The sequence below is a fragment of the Musa acuminata genome, chromosome BXJ3-9 (assembly GCF_036884655.1).
Source record: "Musa acuminata AAA Group cultivar baxijiao chromosome BXJ3-9, Cavendish_Baxijiao_AAA, whole genome shotgun sequence".
Lineage (NCBI taxonomy): Eukaryota > Viridiplantae > Streptophyta > Magnoliopsida > Zingiberales > Musaceae > Musa > Musa acuminata.
This window is the reverse complement of record NC_088357.1, coordinates 22,834,670-22,852,650: the sequence shown is the minus strand read 5'-3', so window position 1 is coordinate 22,852,650 and position 17,981 is coordinate 22,834,670. Positions and strand designations below refer to the sequence as shown.

Below are 17,981 nucleotides of genomic sequence, written 5' to 3'. Positions count from 1 at the left end.
GTAGTGAATGTAGGTCACGACGATCGAACCAGTACAAATCTGGTTTACATTTATTTTATATTTTTATTCATATTACAAACTGATTTACTTATTTATTAATTCAAGTTAAACTCTTTTTTTACATTAATTTTCATCGAACGAGAATTTTCAAACCGACATAATTTTTTAAAAAAACTAATTCATCCTTCCCGTATGCATATCCATAGATCAAAAACATCGTATCAAGTGTGGGGACTGTGTACATGATTGCTTCAAGGCAAAAAAGCAAATTCCATCTTTTGGAGGAGTCCAAGCAATGAAGCTTTATTGCGGTGGGAATGCAGATTTTCCACATAGCAACAAAACTGACTACAATCTGATGAAGAACATGACAAAACCTAAGAAGAAAATGTAGCTCCAAATCCTGGTTTTGGAAGGAGGACATCACATAGAGTTCACCTACATTGATTCATGCCTCCTCTTTTTCATTCTGGGTTCCTAATAATCCTCTGCAGCACCACAGTCCTGGCTCTCCTAATGTCCCTGCTGCATCTATCAGCCTGCTCTCCCAAATCCTCCACGCTCTTCATGAACACCTCCATCTTCTTCCTGATCTCCTCAATCCCAAGTTTCACTGCCCCCACGTCCTTGATGGCGAATTCAGCATCGTCCAGCAGCGAGGTAATCCCCATTTCCAGCTTGTCGATGAGCACCCGAATGCTATCCATGTCCTTTATGGCGATAAAGGTTCCTACTTGCATCGAGCTCAGCACCTCCTTCTGCCCTTTCAAGGCGTTCTGGTAGTCGTTCAGCAACGAGTCGATCCATTTCCCCATCGACCCGATCGGGATCGACGCCGCCGCAGCCAGCGCCGCAGCCACTGGCGGTGCAGCTACTGCGGCTGCCACCACGGAGCAGATGATGACTACGGCGAAGGTGGCGGCGAAGATTATGCTCGAGAGTGTCCGCCATGCCTTGATGGACTTCAGCTTCTTGTCGAGCTTGTTCTTCCTCAGCTGCAGCTTCTCCAGCATCAGCAGCTGCTGCCTGTAGACGGACTGGAAGACCCGGAAGAACTCTTCGGTGAATGGATCGCCGGCCGCCTTGAAGAGCCTTAACTCCTCCAATGTCCTTGAGTACTTCTTATTGTCGTCTTCCTCCTCCTCCTCCTCGGCGAAGCGTTGCAGGGCGACGTGGATGATGAGTTGGGTATCGCGGGCTTTCTTGAGGCACTTCTCGAGGGCGGCGCAGAAGTCGAGCGTCTGCAGGCTGTTGTCGAAGTAGTCCTCGACGAGGTCGAAGAGCTCGGGGCTCTTCCAGATGTCACGCTTGCACTCCAGGATGACCTTCACCACCTCATGGTTCATCTCGAGCAGGCAGCCGGTGATCTCGCGGAGGGAGTCGAGGGAGAGGGAGCGGACCTCAACTCCGAGAGCGAGGGAGGAGATGACGCGGCTGGTGCGCCGCTGGAGCGTCGAGTCGAAGGTCTGGAGCTCGGGATCGAGGCGGCAGGCGGCCTCGTACGAGCTGAGTTCTGCCACGTACCGGATGTTGGCCTGGACCCCTCTGTCACCCGCGGCAGCCGCCGAGGCGTCGCCGCCGTCCTCTAATAGGACCGGCGGCGTGTCGGGCCTCTTGCTGTGGTGAGCGCCCATCAAACTTGAAGGAAAGGAGAGATTTTCGCGATGATGAAAAATCTCTCAAAAAGAAGGAAAAAGGAAATCTTTGGGGAGTATAACCGATGATGAGAAGAAATCGAGAAGAAAAAGTGAAGCTTTACCAAGCTTTTGTGGAGGAAAAGGATGCAAAGGGAGAGGAAGAACAGCAAAAATCAAATATTTCTCCGCTAGGAGACAAGTTAGACGAGAAGAGACGAAGGAGAAGTTTGCTTATGGATGTTTTATAGGACTAAACCAGAAAAGATCGGAACTTTATGGAACCTCGAGGTGTTCAGATCGGGAAAGAGAGAGAGGCAGAGCAATGCGAGAAGGTGAGACGTGCCACAAGAAGAGCAATGCGGAAGACAGGGGATGTCAAGAGAGAGGTGAAGGGAAGAGGAAGTGTGTCCGGCTTGTAGATGTCTTGTACGCATGAGAAAACGAGGAAAACGGAGGGAGGTGGTGGGCAAATGGAGCTCTTACGAAGCATCTGTCTCTCTCTCTCTCTCTCCCTCTCTCGCTGCAGTTTCGACGCGGGAAGCAAGCCGAAGGCAGGTTAGCAAAAGAGTGAGGAAGGGAAACAAAAGCAACCAAAGGGACGAAAAAGGAGGGTGGTTGTGGGTGGAGTGTAGTAAAGAAGAGATAAGGGTGAAGTCTGCACTGTAACGAGCATGACCGCAGCTCAAAGCAAACCTCTGTCACCTTCATCCTCTCTAATGGAAATTTTTCTGGTGTGCATTAATTGGGGGTGTTGCTTCTTCCCAGCTTCACCGCAGGATTGTCCAACATATCCCTTCTTTTACTTTGCTGAACAAAGATATCCCTTCATAAATGCTCTTTAGATTGCTTCAGTTAAAAGGCATATATTTATTTTGCTCCTGTTCGACTCTTCTTCCTCCTGCAAGTAGTCCAAGAATTAGAGGGTTAGATGACTCTCATGTGGATCACTGTGATGCGTGATTTAAAGGTCTAGGTATATTTTGATCAAGCCATTAACTAACCTCAAGTCATTCCCAAGCTACAGTAATATTCTTATAAAAAATATTTTATGATAGATGTCCTTCAACTAAACGATTAATTATAAATACCAATTCGTTTAAATAGAACTCAGATATCCTTCGATTGCATCTGAGACATTCATAAAAGAAAGTAGATATTATATTTAAAAACGTAGTATTAGTCTGTAGAAACTTTTGATCCTCAAATAAATAAATAAATAAATATATATATATATATATATATATATATATATATATATATATATCGTCTTTACCCCCTTATTATCCTTCATAAAATATATATTATTCATGTAAACTTATGCTTTGACTTAAAAGGATTTACGGACTAGCGGGAACATAGAAACAAAAAAAGTGGCCACCAATGAAGTGGAGCAGCAGCAACCTCAAAGGAAAGCCGCTACAAACCCTTTTTTAAGCCTTGTCACGGTGGCTGATTCGTCGACACGTGTGCCCTTTTTCTGTGCCAAATCCAATTGGACCCGAGCCCAGAATATAGTAGGTCGCTTTCCTTGGGTCGTGCCGTTTTGTTCCGTTCATAACGGCTCGATCACGTTTCAAGGACTGGTTTAACGTGTCCCGCCCACGTCGCGCCTGATATTGTTAACAAAAGATTTGACGTTACGTAAAGGCCAAATAATTAATGCGAATTAATGAGTAACTGGCCCTGGAATTATAAGATATCAGAAATTCCAGGATGAGTTTGGCAGGTTTTGTTTATTTTGGGATGACTGAATGTGAAATGTGAGGCATCACATTTTCGACAATTTTTTTAATATATATATATTTATTATTTTATTTATTATTTTAAATTTGTATTTAATAGCTAATCTTTTATATTTATTGATACTTCCATTAGGGTAATGTCTTGTTAAGTTATTAATATGTTCTTGTAAAATTAACGATTCAGTTTTATCTTTTGTTTCATCTTCTTAATGTTGATACTAATTTTTGTTCGCTGAAATCGATCATCATTGTGATCTTCCTACGGTCGAGTCCAGCTTAAAATATATTTTGCACGAGATGAGACCCTGAAAAAGATGTTAGGTTTTTCCATATAGCATCGATTTTAATTTTTTTTCTTTTCCCATATTTGTTTAAAGCTCACGCCTAACAAAAGATATCAATTATTTAAAGATTCATCGGCAATCAATTTAACCCAACCTATCGATCACCCACTTGTAGGGTTAGGATTCGATAATCCACCACATAATAATAAAAAGATATCCTCGATCATCGACTGGACTGTCGACCAAATTTTTCTACGATTTGGGTAATTGGTTCTGTAAGTCTTGGGACTTGAGATGAAAGCAATTGAAGTACGTGGAAGAAGAAGCCCTTTTCAATCAACCTCCCACCGAATCAATCCTCATTGTTCACTAAATGCTCGTTAATTGTCTCTGTTGAGACATTCTTCCAAACTTGCCAAGGAGAATGACACCAAACCAAGATGTGATCTGAGGTTCCAAGGGTTGGGCTACGTATACTCTAAACAGAAATTTGGCACAGATGAACTTTGTAAGGTAACCCTTAATTGATTTGAGTATGACTTTCTAAATGAAACTTTTATTTAATACTTTTTTTCGAAAGAGCACCAAGGAAGATGGAATTGTTCGTTGAAAGATCTTCAAGATCATGAATTATGAGTGAGTTTTCTTTCTTTTTTTATTTGACTTTTTTTTTTTTTGGCACAAGGAGAAGGATGATTTTTCACAAAGAAAAAAAGTCACTCTTTTGATATATATATATATATATATATATATATATATATATATATATATATATATATATATATATATATATATATATATATATATATATATATATAGTGAGAAAAAAGCTTTAACATTTGAAAACAAAGATTTAAAAAAATAATCAAATGAATCAAAAAATTTTTTGGATATTACGCAAGTGATTTTTATATAATCATACAGAAACATCAATCTTATGTTCTGCGACCACTGTAATCATTCTAGTGAGAGAATAAAACTCTTCTTTGGAGCTGGTAAAATGCATGTAGGAGGGCAAAAGAACATGACAGTTGATGAGAAAGCTGTAAAACAACTAAACTGATCACTTATAAATAGCACAAACATTTTGTTACCTCAGTTGCAATCAAACGCACTGATCATATGCTTAAGAAAACTCATGTCATGTTAACTAGGAGGACATGAAATACTTTGTTTTACCAACTCTCGAGTTTCAACCCTAAAACCCAGAATACAACCTACTACAATATTTTTAATCCCAAATGCCAGCTCAAATTCAACAAACAAAAACATTAATTAGATATTTCGATGACTGATCTGGGTATCTAGTCTTGCTGAAAATTCTATACCCAAAACTTAAGTTACCAAATCTATCTCAGGGAGCGGCATCTACTTGTTGTAGAGGTAAACAATGCTGAAAATGAAAAATGCCACCATCTGCCAGAAAAGAAAAGGTTTTAGAACAAATTCAACTGTAAGATATTGACAAATGCAGCTTCTCCAATAGTTTCTTATGCTTCATGCATGCATGTGATACAAACCTTACTCTGTAACTCAGAGCAATTTATAAGTTGACATATATCCAGCATATCACTTGTTAAAAGTTTGGTTAGCATTATTTATTCTCCGATTTGGTATAAGAAACTCACAGTTGAAAATGATGCTCCATAATATGGAAAAGCAGTCGTTATGAATCTCTCATATTCATTGTGCCGGAATGGTCGGACAGGTATCTGCAAGAGAATGACTCAGATTTGATTAGATTTATCTATTTATATCGGGAATCAACATAATCATAATTATTCACAAGACAGTAGCGCTAATAGCTTTTATTTACCCAGGTTAAACAGTAAGTTCTGCAGGAGCTGAAGGATCCTATCTATAAAAAAACCTAGCTGAAAACACCTAAGTTTATTATAGTGTTTCTAAACAAATTCCTGATGACAAAAGGTGATCTCACCAGGACCTTTCTAGTGAAGCTGCCAACTGATAACCATTTTGAGTCATTTGACCAAGTGTTGTGCCAGATGCATATAAAGAAGAGCTATAAGTAATGACAGTATCTATCAAGGTAGCTAGTCATCCCACCAATGAATATGAAAGCAAAAACAATGTAGGTCAAATAAAGTATCACCACAAAAGGTAGAAAATGCAAAAAGGATAAGGATTTACTAGACAAGCAATGTTGCATATAGCCAGATACAGAATAAGTACGCTAGTAAAGCTTCCATCAAGCTAGGACTTAGAAAATCTCTGTTTCTTAAACAAGAACTATTTTTGTGCTTGTTGCTTCTGTCTCTCTGTCTGGTACTAATTCTACCCATCCACCATTATCAACATGATTTGCCTGCCACAATACCATAATTTCATGCTGAAGATGTACCTGTAATTGCTGATGATGCCAGCTGGCACAATCATTGTGTTGTGACCCAAAAATTAACAAACAATATCACATCCACGGTGGCTCATGCCTACTTTGATGAAACAATCTATTTCAAATAACATGATCCTTCCTGTACTAGAACTAAACCCTAGCTACTTGACTGATATACTTTCTCTTACGAAGAAGGTTTAAAGCCAATGTTTTAAAAACCAAGCGCACTGCCCAATATGGCCCAGTTACTGGTTTGACAAGGAGCTGCCACATGGTCTAAGCAATTTCACTCAGTCTGATTCAGAACACTTAAATTTTCTTCTATCCGTGGCTGAAAACAGCTATTGACAGCCTCAATAGCTGTTGAAACTAGTAAACACAGCTTTCAGCAGTTTTTTACTCCTCTTTCCACCTTGCAGTCTCTGCAAGGTGGAAAGACAGCCTCAATAGCTGTTGACAGCCTCAACCTTTGGTACACACCTTTCGTACACAATTTTCAACAGCTATTGACAACCACAATAGCTGTTGAAAAAAGTAAACACAGCTTTCAGCACTTTTTTACTCCTCTTTCCACCATCTCAGCATCCACCTCCTTCAATTGCCATTATCACCTCCTCACATTGTTGCTGCCACCATCTACTCCTTTGGTATGTATCATCTTCTCATTCATCTACCCCTTTGGCACACATCATCTTATTATTTTTCTTCTCTTCTCCACCGCCTCCTCCTCCGCAGGTTGGACCCATACTAGGAAGGACTAGGACATACCGACACATGGTATGCACCACCGTACAAGTACCAAACCAGTCCACCCAAGGATCGATATCAGTGCGCGACCACGATTTAGAACCTTGTCTAAGGTCATCCTTTCATACCTAACTTTGCTTAGTCTAAAGATCAACGAGGTCAACAGTTGATCATAAAATTCTACATAACTTTCCTAGGAGCCTTATCAAGTTTAGTTGTACTCTACAGCTAAATCCATATTGTTTTCGGGAAAAAAAACTTGAACAATGATTGCTTTAAGCATCAAACAACAATTTAGTAGGAATTACACTTTGGGGACGGCACACAAACCTTTCAGCAATATAATGAAACATATTGAAGGTCAAAATGAGGGAGAAAAAAAGAAAAGAACCAACTAACGAGACATGACAGACCTGTTTTGAAAGTGATAAGCTAGTGTATCCAAGTTTTTGGTGCTCCACCTTAAACTGGAAAACGCCATAGACATCAGGAACCTTGAATGAAGTTGAATACAGGCCCTGCGACAAGGACAACAAAGCATTTTCTTCGGCTGTGAGATATCTAGCATCTGCAACCAGAGGAATTTAAACTTGAAAGGTACCTTGTGGTCAGTGGCAAGGGTTTTTAGTACATAGGGGCTCATCATATAAAATTGAACTTGCACATCATCTGCTACATATGGTTCCCAGCTTGATCCAGACCATTCATAGATTTCAACAGAATATTCCTTCACCAAAATTTCATTAGAAAAATATGCAAGCAACATTTTGTTTCTCCCTGCTTATCAGACTCAGAACAATAAATTTTTCACAGAAAAACAATTACCAGATCATCATTAATCCGATACATGGATGGCTCATTTGTTTCTCCAACTTTGTGATGATGTACATTAACAGCCTGCACATAACAATATTCGGCAATAAATGTTAATTAATTTCTATAAAAGTAATTCCACTCCAATAACAACATTCCTAAAGAAAACAACTTTCCAATTGTGTTGATTTCATTCAGCAAATTAATGGTAAAATTATGTGAACAATTGATTTAACTAAGATGCCAGATCCTTAACCTTGAGATGACCCCTTTCATGGAAGACCCATTTGCTAATCTCTGTGACAAACTGCTCATTGCCAGACTTCTCGTGCCTGCAGCAAGGCAAAGTTCCCTTTAGCAAGTTTCTTAAATGTTTCTGAATAATGACTACTTTTTTACACCAAATGAACCACTTATATCCTAAATGCTCATGCAGGAAACTAACGGGTCAGTACAGGAATTTACTAAAGAACAAAATCCATCTAATTTTGCAAATAATTATGAAAAGGAATTATCATCATAAAATAACATCCAAAATTAATGGAACTATATGCAGGGAAGCTAGCTGAAGGGTTCAACAGGTTTCTTCATAATAGGATGATGTTGAATCAATACTGTCTACACAATGCCATTTGAAATTTACAGCTTTAAAGGAGAAATTGTAATGAGAGAGCAAGAAGGCATTTAATTTTTCTCTTTCAGAAAATCACTATGGCAGTTAACAACTGGTGCAAACATTTTTTAAAATAACATTCTACAAAATAAAGCCAGAAAAGGAAGCAACATACAAAAGTTAACAAGTTGGTTTAGTAACAAACATTTTTTAAAATAACATTCTACAAAAGAAAGGCAGAAAAGGGAAACAACATACAAAAGTTAAGAAGTTGGTTTAGTAACAAAGCAAACAAGTTCTAAATACAAATAACCCTTACTTAATAGACCTCCCAGCCTTCTGCACACCAGATTTGAGAAAACTGATGCAACCAACATTATTAATCTGTGTTAGAACTAATATTATTCACATCTTAGAACTAAGAGACAACATTCATACCGATTGCTGAACATATCCAAAGAGCCCGTAATCAAAATACGAGCATTGTTTCTTGCCTGAAGATTGAATAAAAATGGTAAGCATAGATTAAATGAATTTCTGTAAATAGCAGTAGATAAAAATATGGGCAGATCAATGCACGAGGCTCCCACTAATGTGGGGCCAGGAGGATCCATTTAATGAAACCTTATATCAAGTTATGAGAAGATATGACATTTTTATTATGAAATTCTTAAATATTAACACATAAGACAAACAAAACACAAAGCAAATATCAGATAGTTGGATCCAATAATGTGTTTATACTGAATGGCATACTTTGGTGGCCAAGGTTCCTGCCACATGCAAACAAGGCAGCTCCTTCAGCAACAGATGAGATAAATTAGTTGGTCTGATAAGCATGTCAATCAGCAACATTTTATATATGAGTTCGTGGAGATGCTGCTGAAGCAATTGTTTTTCCAGTACATGTCTAAAGGATTGCTAAATTCAACAAAAGCAGGAAGAATTACAGTGTTAGAACTTGAGGCACATATGCTATTGAACAATTGAACTTCAAACATCTTCCCGTACTGTTACCGGTTTTAAAAAGGAGCAAAAATAACTTATTTATTTAATTTAAATAATTTGGTGTATCAATAATTCTCTTTCTTCCTTCTGTTTCATTTAATTAGACAAAACAACACTGGTGTTCTAAAATGTTACATTGACACTTACAGTCGATTATATGACTTCACAGCACAAGAACCATATTACTTTCACTAGCCATATGACCTCATAACAGCAATATGAGACCCAAGAATCAATACACAAGTGACAACAAATATCTGCATGCAGATGCAGAATACAGTAAAAAAACGCACGTTCCATCCTTCCTCATTACTTAATTTTACCAAGAATTATATTGTTTATTAACAGTATGATGATATATGAGCCATAATAATGTTATACTAAATTTCCTAAGATTCTGCATTTTTCTGGTTATTTGTCACTTAAATACACTCCCAAATCAGCATAACATGGCCTATAAATTCTGAAGTCCAAGCATAGCATTTTTTACCTATTTATCATTCATAATTTTCAATTTGTTTCAAATTCACACTTAATATACATCATCAACTAACATATTTTAAAAAACTTGATATAAACTTGATATAGCGCAGATGTGCAGCAAAATACAGCATATACTTTGTGTAGTTCTTCACCCATTCCATACCATAGCCAATTTCAGATGATTAGGCAGTACCTTTACTGTAACAGCAAAGATGGACTATTAGAAATTATGTGATCCCAGTTACTGTAACTACATAACTTATAAGCAGAAAGAAATCAAAGATTTGGTTTCTAAAAGCAGTGTTGTCAAAGCTGCAGGCACTAAAAGGCACCAAGGTTTCAAAACAGCCAATGTGCTAGGTCCTAGCACGCCTATGCAAAACAAGATGCTCATTAATATAAAAATTATAAAAATATAATTAAGACTAAAAATAATAATTAAAATAATAATTAGGCAATACATAAGTTTCATGACATTTCATATTCAAAATATCACCACTAAAACATTGAATTACATTCATTTAACCACTAAAATAAAGGTACTACTACGATTCAAGAGCTTAATACTACAGTGATTATTCAAAAGATTACCGGTAACAATCTAGTAATTAGTTATTCAGAATCAACAATCAAGAGCCTCCGATTGAGAGAAGGGGGGAGGGGTGCTACCGGGATAGAGAAGCAATGAAGGGTAGGGGGAGAGAAGAGAGGGTTGCATTGCCAAGAGAGAGAATGGGAGGGAGGGAGAAAGAAAGAGGGAGATGAGAGTGGAGAGAAGGGGTGGGGGGAGGAGGGGGGGGGAGAGAGAGAGAGAGAGAGCTCAGAGTAAGAAGAGAGAAGGGGGGAGGAGGGGGCCTGCATCGTTGGTGGAGAGAGATCGCGGATAGAGGAGGTGTCATCAGGCGATGCAATTATCCAATCACTGTCGTCATCGTTGAAGGTCATTGGGTGGAGGAGGCAACAGTCATGAGAGGGGAGGTAGTCCAACGAGAGGTTCAATTAGGGCTGTCATGGGAGCATGAGATAATAAAATCTAATTAACTTAATGGATCGAGCCAAACCTCTTGGCTTGGTCTAGGTTCGACTCCACGTAGGTAGGGGAAGGAATTTGATCAATTGACCAAGTCAAACCATTTGACTCAATTTGGATTGGACTCAATGTCACTCAATGTGACTGGACCAACCCACAAAAGCACCCAGACAGTTAAATTCACCAGCCCAAAGATTTTCGAGCCAATCAGGCCTTGCCTTGCCTTGAGGGCCTAGGAAAGTTCCCAAGTGCCCCGTGACAACACTACAAAGTCTTAAATTAGAAAAAACTTGGCTATAAAGAAAAGATAAAATCTAGATCCATGAATGTGATAGTACATAATAGTTCAGTACTTAGCATTTGGAAGACAAGTAATACATAAGTCAACAATAAACTAAAACAACACGCTACCTGCACTATAGAAACTAATGATATTGCAGATCCTGTAAGTGAGGGAGGACTTGAAAGCTTCATCAACGGGTTTGCAGAATATGCAGCAGGAGAGGCAGGAAGTACTTTCAACACCTGAAGCATACAATATAGCTCAGTAAATGCTAATTGTTATTAACAATAAAATCTGACTTAGAGAATCAGTGATATAGCAAAAGTCATGGACTGGAATCATTATAAACAAGTAGGAGATGTTACCAAGCTATTAGCAGTATTCAGTGAGTGGCCAATGCCTCGGAAGAGGACAGGAGCCTGCACAAAGATTTTAGTCAAGTATCAGAAACAGAGAACAGTGTCAAGAATGGTGATGCCAATTACTTAGAAAAGAAGCAACCCATTGTTGTATAATTCAAAAATGAACAATATATATTAAGCATTGTGTTAGTACCTAAAAGTAACCTAAAACGGGTCATTGTTATTATCTAACACCACATGTGAATCATATGGGTAGTCAAGCATTTATCACTGGCTCAAGAGGAAATCCGAAGATAAACCACCAACAGGAAACAAACTTTTTTCTGAACTGCTAGAACTTCACTGGACCATGTGAATGTAACGAGGCACAAAGTGGCATTAAGCTCTAAAATCATTTAAACTTAAACCACATTAAGGAGCCCAATGTACTATTACCCAAGACAAATTAGTCTCAAACAGCATCCTAATATCTGCATATTTAGTGAGCCTACCATGAGGTTAGAAGTGAGGAAAGACTTAAATTACCCCCAAGGTAGTCTAATTCTGTCATATACCATAACTTGGTGCAATTTATAGCTGCAGTGATAGCTTTAACTTGTATGATTTGCTACATTTTATCTTCCTAAAACTTCTTTAAATATTCTTCATTATCCCTCAAAAAATATTTCTCCCACCAGTGGCAAAATATCATAAAATGCCAAATCAAAAGCTTTAAACAACCTTTTTTCCAGGCACTTATCATCTAATTCTGCCAAAAAATCACACAGACAGGTTTTTGTCCTTTACCTATACAATATGACAAAAAAATCAATAACCAAAGTATTGTTTGTTTTCTTATAATAAAATAATTAAGTTATCTTATAGTTTAAAAGTAAGGTATGTTAAATTAAAATAATTAGGATACATTAAAAAGAAAAGGAAACAGACACATCACAATTTGTTAAAAAAAAATAAAGTCATAGCATGAAATTCCTTGTATTCATAATGAATTCAAATAAAAAATATTAACAAAATTACTTATCAAATATCAATGTTTAAAAAAATAGAAGAAAGAAAAGGTTCGCAATTCAAGGAGTCAGATGAACACTTTAAGCTTTCCTGGTCAGGACACCCCAATTTCCATCTGATTTCCCCTTACCATATTGTTAATCAAAGGGGACATAGCCAAAAATCACTAATTTCCAAACTTCCTTTCCCAATCAGGATTATATCTTAACAAAGCAAGGCTTTTGCTTTCTAAAAGTTTTAGTAAAAAGTTTATATTTTTAAAATCTACGAAATTTTGGGAACAAGGATTATCTAACATGCTTCTTATAACTTTTTCACTTTAATACACACAAAAACACAAAACACCTTTAAAGTATGGACCTTTTCTTAATTGAATCCCAGAAAATAAAAATCATTTTACATGGATTTATTTAACTTATTCTCTTTTAACCAGCTAGTATATTGTCCCCAGAGTTCGGATCACATACAGAATTACAGTTATACAGCAGTACAAAAATAATCATGAATCAAAATGGTGCAACTCAGCATCTGAAGCACAGTGCTTAAAGTGAGGTATTCAAATTTATTGATTTACATTATGAAAAAAAAAACAGCTGAGATGATTAAGTTATCTGAAACTTTAAATGACAAAAAAGAGTTGAAGTAATAGATTGTGATGAATAGAAAAAATGTAAGTTAAAAGAAAATATATATCTGAAGAGTTAATTGAGACCGACAAATTGATTAAAGCATTCATACGACATATGTGGAGAAACTTGTTAAATGTGGTTGCGCCTTTGATCAATAAACTCATAGGGAATATACAGAGAAAATAGTAGTGATTTCAGAAAGCATGCTAGATAAACCTTAGTCCTTGAATTTGAACATACAGAAGGCAATTCCAGACTTACAGACTAAAATTAATTATTTTGTGCCTTGATTTTAAAAATAATTAATTTTAGATAACCTTGATATATTATTTTGTGCCTAATTACAAAAATATTAAACTGTTCAGAGATCTTATTCCTATTTAATCAAGTTTTATATGGGTCTGTACCAGCATATAAGTCTGGAGCAAAAGTACATATTATGTAATGCCCCAATCCCAATTAAGAGGAGAGATAAAAACATTTTTACCTCGATCTTCTTGTCACCGAGAATCACATCAGACTTGATGAAATCATCAGAAGCGATCAGTGTATGATCACCTTCAGTCTCTGAGACTGCATAACTAGTGTGGTCAATAACCATGGCAGCAGGATCCTGAAACCAACAATCAAGATTTAGATGACAAGGCAAAATAAATTTAAGCAACAAGATTATCCATATATCTATTTACATATATACCAAACCACTTGCCTCATCAAAATCAACCCCACATTCAGTTGCGATCTCCCGAATCAAGTCGGAAGTAGACGAGTCTGCCGCCAAGATCAAATCATGCCCCGCGTCAACGAAATCCAGAACCGCCGCCAGGTCCAACGATCCACCAAAACCTACACAGATTTCCAAACATTTGACGCAATAGATCTCATATCGATGCCAAAGATCAAGACTTTCCACTCGATCGCATCAAATTCAAGTTTTCAATCCACAAAACAGAACCTTAAAACACTAGAAAAGTACTTGAAGATAGATCAAAGAGAGAAAGAGATACTTACGCTGGACAGACGGGGAGAATAGGATGAGGCCGTCGTAGAGGTACTGGCCGTACCGGCGTAGGGCGAGCCCAGGGTCGTCGGCGTGCCTTAAATCGAGATCGTACCCTCGGGCTTGGAGGGAGGAGAAGAAGCGAGAGTGGGAGGACCGGATCGCCAGGTCGTCCACCAGAACGAGGAGCCGCCGATTGGTGGGCCGGTCAACGGAGAAGGCGTTGCAGGGGAGGGGGAGGAGGGAGGTCAGTGAGAGGAGGAGAGGAAGGGCGAATAGGAAGAGAAGTGCGAGCTTCGCCATTGCCGCAGACCGCCACTAGGGTTCTGGGGAAGGGCGGAGGGGTTTGGGAGAAGGGGCGAGACGGAGATCACGGCGAACCGAAGACTCGCTAAATATGGATCGCCTCTTACGAGCTGGATGGGGAGTTGAAAACAGGAAACAGGGAACATGGGCTGAGCTGTACGGGTGTGATTTGACATGTATGAAACTTAATTCAACACTTGGATTTAAATTAATTAAAGCTCACTTCACCTTGAGACATGAAAGATAATTATTTGATTGCTTAAAAGATATTATAAATCTGACACATGAGAAATTAGTCAGATTTTTTATTATACGTTCTTTACATATGTTTGTTGGTACATTATTTTTTTTAACTTGGGATACAGTCTCAAAAATTAAAAACCTTACCCAAGATTCATCATCCCTTTCCTTTATATGTTCCTATTATTAACATTTATCCAATCACTAATCATCCAACACTAATACAAACATTAGTGATGAATCGGTGTTGCTAAACTGGAACATACAAGAAATTAGACATCATTCAACATTAACACAATCATAAAGCAAAGGTACACCCTGCACAACAAAATTAGTGGTGTGTGTCGGTTTCCGTGTCATACATGTTCTATTTTTTATTCTCAGTACAAGTCAAAAGACCATAAGACATTAATCTCCCATATAATGACATGCAGTGCTAAATCTTATTGATCTTATAATAATTTTCTATTGATGCTTATCATATAATATTTAATTCAGACCTCTCAAATATGATCATTCATAAGTCACATAAATTTAATAGTCCAAATTGATTGCTAAAGAGTAGGACCGTGATTTTATAAGTTAGAAAAAAATTTAAACTCTTAACTTTTCAATTATTTCATTAATAGATAGTTTGGTGAACAAATTTAAAAGAAGAGTTAATTTAACTGGACTTAGATATCCATTGTAAAGCAATAAAATTTTTAGAGGGTTGTTTAATGCATTAATATTTATTTTGATATTTTAATATATTAATATTGTATTTATAGAAATTCTTTGAGTTCTCTCTTTTTAACTCTGAATCTCTTTGATTTACCGAGTGATAGATTGTCTCTATATCTCTTAGATATTTTCTTGAATACTAAGTCTCTTTTAGTTCTGTATCCTTATTTAATTATCCGATGAGTTTATGTATTCCTTTTGTTAGGATCGAGAGCACTAACAGGGGGGGTGAATTAGTGCAGCGGAAATCTTTCAGCGATTAAAAACGAAAGCTGCGTTCGTTCGATAAAAACTATTTTGATGCAAAAGCCGATTCTAAGATTACTTATGATTAAGTGCAGTTTACGTCTAAACACAGTTTGCGTCTAAGCGCAGTTTACGCAGTTTGCGTCTAAATGCAAATTGCGTCTAAGCGCAGTTTGCATCTAAGCGCAGTTTGCGTCTAAGCTCAGATTGCGTCTAAGCGCAGTTTGCGTCTAAGCGCAGTTTGCGTCTAAACACAGTTTGCGTCTAAGCGCAGTTTACGTCTAAGCTCATATTCAGAAAGATCTGAACTTAGACACTCGTTCGCAAAAGCGCAAAAGGCAGTTTACAGTTATAAATGGAATCAAAACGTAAACGTAAACTGCAAAGAAACTCGTTCGTAAAAGCGCAGAAGACAGTTTGCAGTTATAAGTAGAATCAAAAGGTAAATGTAAACTGCAATGTAAAGATCGTACAAAAACACCGATTTACGTCTGAATGCAGATTCGGAAAGATCAGAACTTAGAAACTTGTTCGTAAAAGCGCAAAGAGCAGTAGCTATGTAGGAGGTTTGCAGTAATGATAAAGTGCTCAAAATAAAAGCAAACCAGAGATTTAGAGTGGTTCGGTCAGTCTTGACCTACTCCACTTTTGGCTTCCTCCACCGACGAGGTCACCGACGTCAACTAGAGGCCTTCCGTCAATAGGCGAAGGCCTACTGCCCTCTTACAGATTCACTCCTTTTGACGGGCTTAGGAGACAACCCTTACAGAAGTTTTCTCTCCTCTCTTTACAACTCAAACTTGAAGAATAGAAAGAGGAGAACTAGCAGTTTTGAGCTCTAAGAAACACAGAAAGATAGCAAGATTTCGAGTGTGTGTTCTGTGCTTTCAGTGCTGAATGGGTGGGGTATTTATAGGCCCCAACCCAGTTCAAATTTGGAGCTCAAAACGATCAAATCTCGGAATTCCGGGATCAGGCGGTTGCACCTCCTGACTGGAGAGGTTGCACCGCTTGGCAGAGCTCGAAGACTGAGCCTCTAGGCGGTGCCACCTCTGTTAGGGGCGATTGAACCTCTCTGCCAGAGCTCGAAGACCGAGCTCAGGCGGTTGCACCGCCTGATTGGAGAGGTTGCACCGCCTGGCAGAGCTCGAAACTTGAGCTCTGGCGGTGCTACCTCTTGACAGAAGAGGTTGCACCGCCCAGTCTCGCTCGAAGACTGAGCCCGGGCGGTTGCACCTCCTTGCTGGGGCGGTTGCACCGCCCAGTCTCGCTTGGAGACTGCCTCCTGGGCGGTGCTACCTCTTATCCTGGCGGTGCTACCTCCTAGCACTATTTCAGGTCCGAATGAGTTGATTCATTCGGCCCAATTTGGGTCTTTCAGGGGCCCGATTGCCCCAAGATTAAGTTAATGGGATCACCTCCCATTTCTAACTTAATCATTGTGCTAACTACGATTATTTCCTAAGATATTTACTGCAACTTACTCCGGTACGTCAATCGCTTCTTCCGGTGAGCTTCCGGCGAACTTTTGTCGATCATCCGATGAACCCTCGGTGATGCTCCTGCGGACTTCCGGCAAACTCCTGGACTTGCGACGATCCACTTAGCGAGTTCCGACGAGCTTCTTTGGCAAGCTCCTGGACTTCTCGGATTTGTTCCCGCAGAACCTCCGACGACCGTTCGAACTTCCGTAGAACTCTCGAACTCCCAACGTGATCATTGTCTTGACTCCGGCGCAACTCCTGCTGCATGTCTTACTTTCATCGTAGTTAATCCTGCACACTTAAAACAAAAACTTCGATCGAGACAATTAATCCTAAGCAATTAACCAAGTTGTCCGGCATGTCATTGGTCCCTCGACGCTTCGTCCGATTCTTCGGCGCATCGTCCTTTCCTGCAGCCTATTGCCCAATCGGCCTATTGACTCCGCAACTCCGATATCCTTGGCACAATACCCGCTCTTCTTGGCCCAATGCCCGAGTCCACGGCCCGAAGCCTTCTGTCGATACGTCGACCAATCCACCGGCCCGACGTCCAATCTTTTGACATGTTCCTCGGGCACAACATGATTTTCCTGCTTTAATTGTCTCATCCTGATTGAAGCACCCTGCTGTCACGACCTTAGCTGGTTTTGCCTAAGGCGTGCGGCACCCTCGCGCGTCCGTCCGCAAAGGTCAGCCTCCCCGAAGCCTCCCATTGTCCCTTAGGACCAACAAAAGAGAGAACGGGTTAAAGAGAACGCCTCAATCGGGATCCACAAGCAAACATGTCCGAAAAACACTTCATAGACAATGCAAATTACAAACAGACTTTACAAGCTCTGAATAGTTGCACAACAAAGGGTAAAATGGTCCATTACAGACCGAAAAGCTCTCGAACGTGTCCATATGACACAACCTTTATTTACAAGCCTAAAGAGGCCACCAACCCAACTAAAATGGGACTATTAAGCCTTCGGCCGCCCCTTTACATTC

General features: G+C 39.0%; 2 protein-coding genes across 2 annotated transcripts; both read right to left on the bottom strand.

The window, feature by feature from the left end:
* Positions 1-250: 250 nt before the first annotated feature.
* On the bottom strand, positions 251-2,123 carry LOC135649350 (UPF0496 protein 1-like). Its single transcript, XM_065167616.1, has one exon. It carries the CDS (start codon positions 1,632-1,634, stop codon positions 465-467), a length of 1,170 nt encoding a protein of 389 aa, XP_065023688.1. The 5' UTR covers positions 1,635-2,123; the 3' UTR covers positions 251-464.
* A 2,586-nt stretch (positions 2,124-4,709) lies between these two features.
* LOC135649817 (dolichyl-diphosphooligosaccharide--protein glycosyltransferase 48 kDa subunit-like) lies at positions 4,710-14,366 on the bottom strand. The gene is made up of 13 exons (XM_065168666.1): positions 14,004-14,366; positions 13,702-13,838; positions 13,480-13,605; positions 11,359-11,412; positions 11,122-11,235; positions 8,628-8,683; positions 8,509-8,550; positions 7,833-7,908; positions 7,589-7,660; positions 7,365-7,490; positions 7,177-7,281; positions 5,292-5,375; positions 4,710-5,079 (listed from the first exon to the last, which is right to left on the bottom strand). Exons 1-13 carry the CDS (start codon positions 14,293-14,295, stop codon positions 5,032-5,034), a joined length of 1,332 nt encoding a protein of 443 aa, XP_065024738.1. The 5' UTR covers positions 14,296-14,366; the 3' UTR covers positions 4,710-5,031.
* Positions 14,367-17,981: the final 3,615 nt, after the last annotated feature.